The 1,679-nt window shown below is 45.0% G+C and overlaps 1 protein-coding gene across 1 annotated transcript; it reads left to right on the plus strand.

Moving 5' to 3' along the window:
- Nucleotides 1-1,352: 1,352 nt before the first annotated feature.
- Nucleotides 1,353-1,675, plus strand: LOC123177777 (probable glutathione S-transferase; the record flags this gene model as incomplete). The annotated part of the gene is made up of 1 exon (XM_044591312.1): nucleotides 1,353-1,675. A coding segment is annotated over exon 1 (240 nt), but the record flags the coding sequence as incomplete, so codon positions are not given.
- Between the last annotated feature and the right edge of the window lie 4 nt (nucleotides 1,676-1,679).

The raw sequence follows: 1,679 nt of genomic DNA on the forward strand, positions 1-1,679 counted from the left end.
AGGCTGCCCACAACGCCAGCTCTGCTCTGCATGTTAATGTCAAGGTCAGTTGATTTCGGACTGATCTCTCAATTTGATCCCGAAGACCGCCGTCGGATGTTTGATTCGACGGGGGTCTTTGTCGAATGTCACTTCATTGTTCTTTCACTCGGTTGAATAGCTTGTTTCGAGTGGAATCCAGACCAGCGGGGGCACGTAGAGTGCACCAACTAGGTGTAGTCCCGGAGACCACGGTCGACTGCTGGTAGTCGGCTGTGGTCTTTGAATCCCTCTATTTTTTTGCATACTCATGCTTGGCAGACCATGCTGAGTGGTAAACTGGACCAGTGGGGGCACGCCAAGTGCATCCACTTGGCGTAGTCCGCGAGACTACTGTTGAATATTTTGATTCAGCGGTAGTCTTAGAACACTTTTTTTGCTGAGATTAACCTTTGTTTCTGTAGACTGACGTGCCTTGTTTGCTGACCGCAGAAATCTTGTGAGCTCGGGGCCCGGTTTGCTGAGTTGGAGAAGAAACAGATCAGCCTCAACCTTGATCTGGAGCTGGCCAAGAAGAATCTTCGGAAGGTTTGGATTGAGCGAAATCGACGAAAAGCAACAAAAAAAAGGCAACCGTTGAATAGGTGGTCTCTTTAAATTATGTCATTGAAATTTTAAGGTTTTGTCTGCCCTAATTATTGCACATCTAAGCGAGTCAATTAAACTAGAAAGAAAGGAAAAAGACAAAAGAAATGCTTGCATGAGTCTTAGATAAAATCAATGACATAGTACTAAGATGTGCAATCCTTAGAGCACATCTAGATGTGCTTTAGCAGAACTGAAATTTTAATTCAGATACAACCTCCACATTCAGTGACAAATGAGGCGAATTTTATTGTAAATACTCTCTCCATCGGGAGATACTTCACGAAGAAATGATTGTTTCTGAACGTATTTTAGTTCTAAATATATTTATTTTATATCTATTTTTATGACAAGTAATTCCGAACGAGGATAGCTACGGTATTTTTAATCATCTGCTCGCAGCAAAGTCGAAAAATTGACATCTGGATGGACGGTGTGCTGACGGAAGGGCTTGCGCGATGGGAGGCAGCAGCAGGTGGTGCATAAAAAATACTAGTAATTAAGACAGGCTCATCTCCAGTCAAGCATGATTGAAGGAAACTGATTTTTAGTAAAAGTTTTAAAAATTCATAGCCGGACTAGTAGACACATGCTCATATGCTCATCGCCCAGGCATCACGGATGACACTGTGCTCGAAGTAGCATCAGGGATGACGCATACATATGTTGTCCATAGACACTATATAAACAGTTTATCCACCTGTGAAACATCCATCGAAAATAAGCACAAGCACAAGCAGCTAAAGCAATCTCAGTGGTCTTCAAAACACACACACACACACACAAAAAACATCGATCGAGGTAGTTAGAGATGGCCGGACGAGATGACCTGAAGCTGCTCGGCACATGGCCAAGCCCGTTTGTTACCAGGGTGAAGCTGGCACTCGCCCTGAAGGGCCTGAGCTACGAGGACGTGGAGGAGGACCTGTACAAGAAGAGCGAGCTTCTCCTCAAGTCCAACCCGGTGCACAAGAAGATACCAGTGCTCATCCACAACGGCGCCCCGGTCTGCGAGTCCATGATCATTCTGCAGTACATCGACGAAGTGTTCGCCG

The sequence above is a fragment of the Triticum aestivum genome, unplaced genomic scaffold (genome assembly GCF_018294505.1).
Source record: "Triticum aestivum cultivar Chinese Spring unplaced genomic scaffold, IWGSC CS RefSeq v2.1 scaffold84637, whole genome shotgun sequence".
Lineage (NCBI taxonomy): Eukaryota > Viridiplantae > Streptophyta > Magnoliopsida > Poales > Poaceae > Triticum > Triticum aestivum.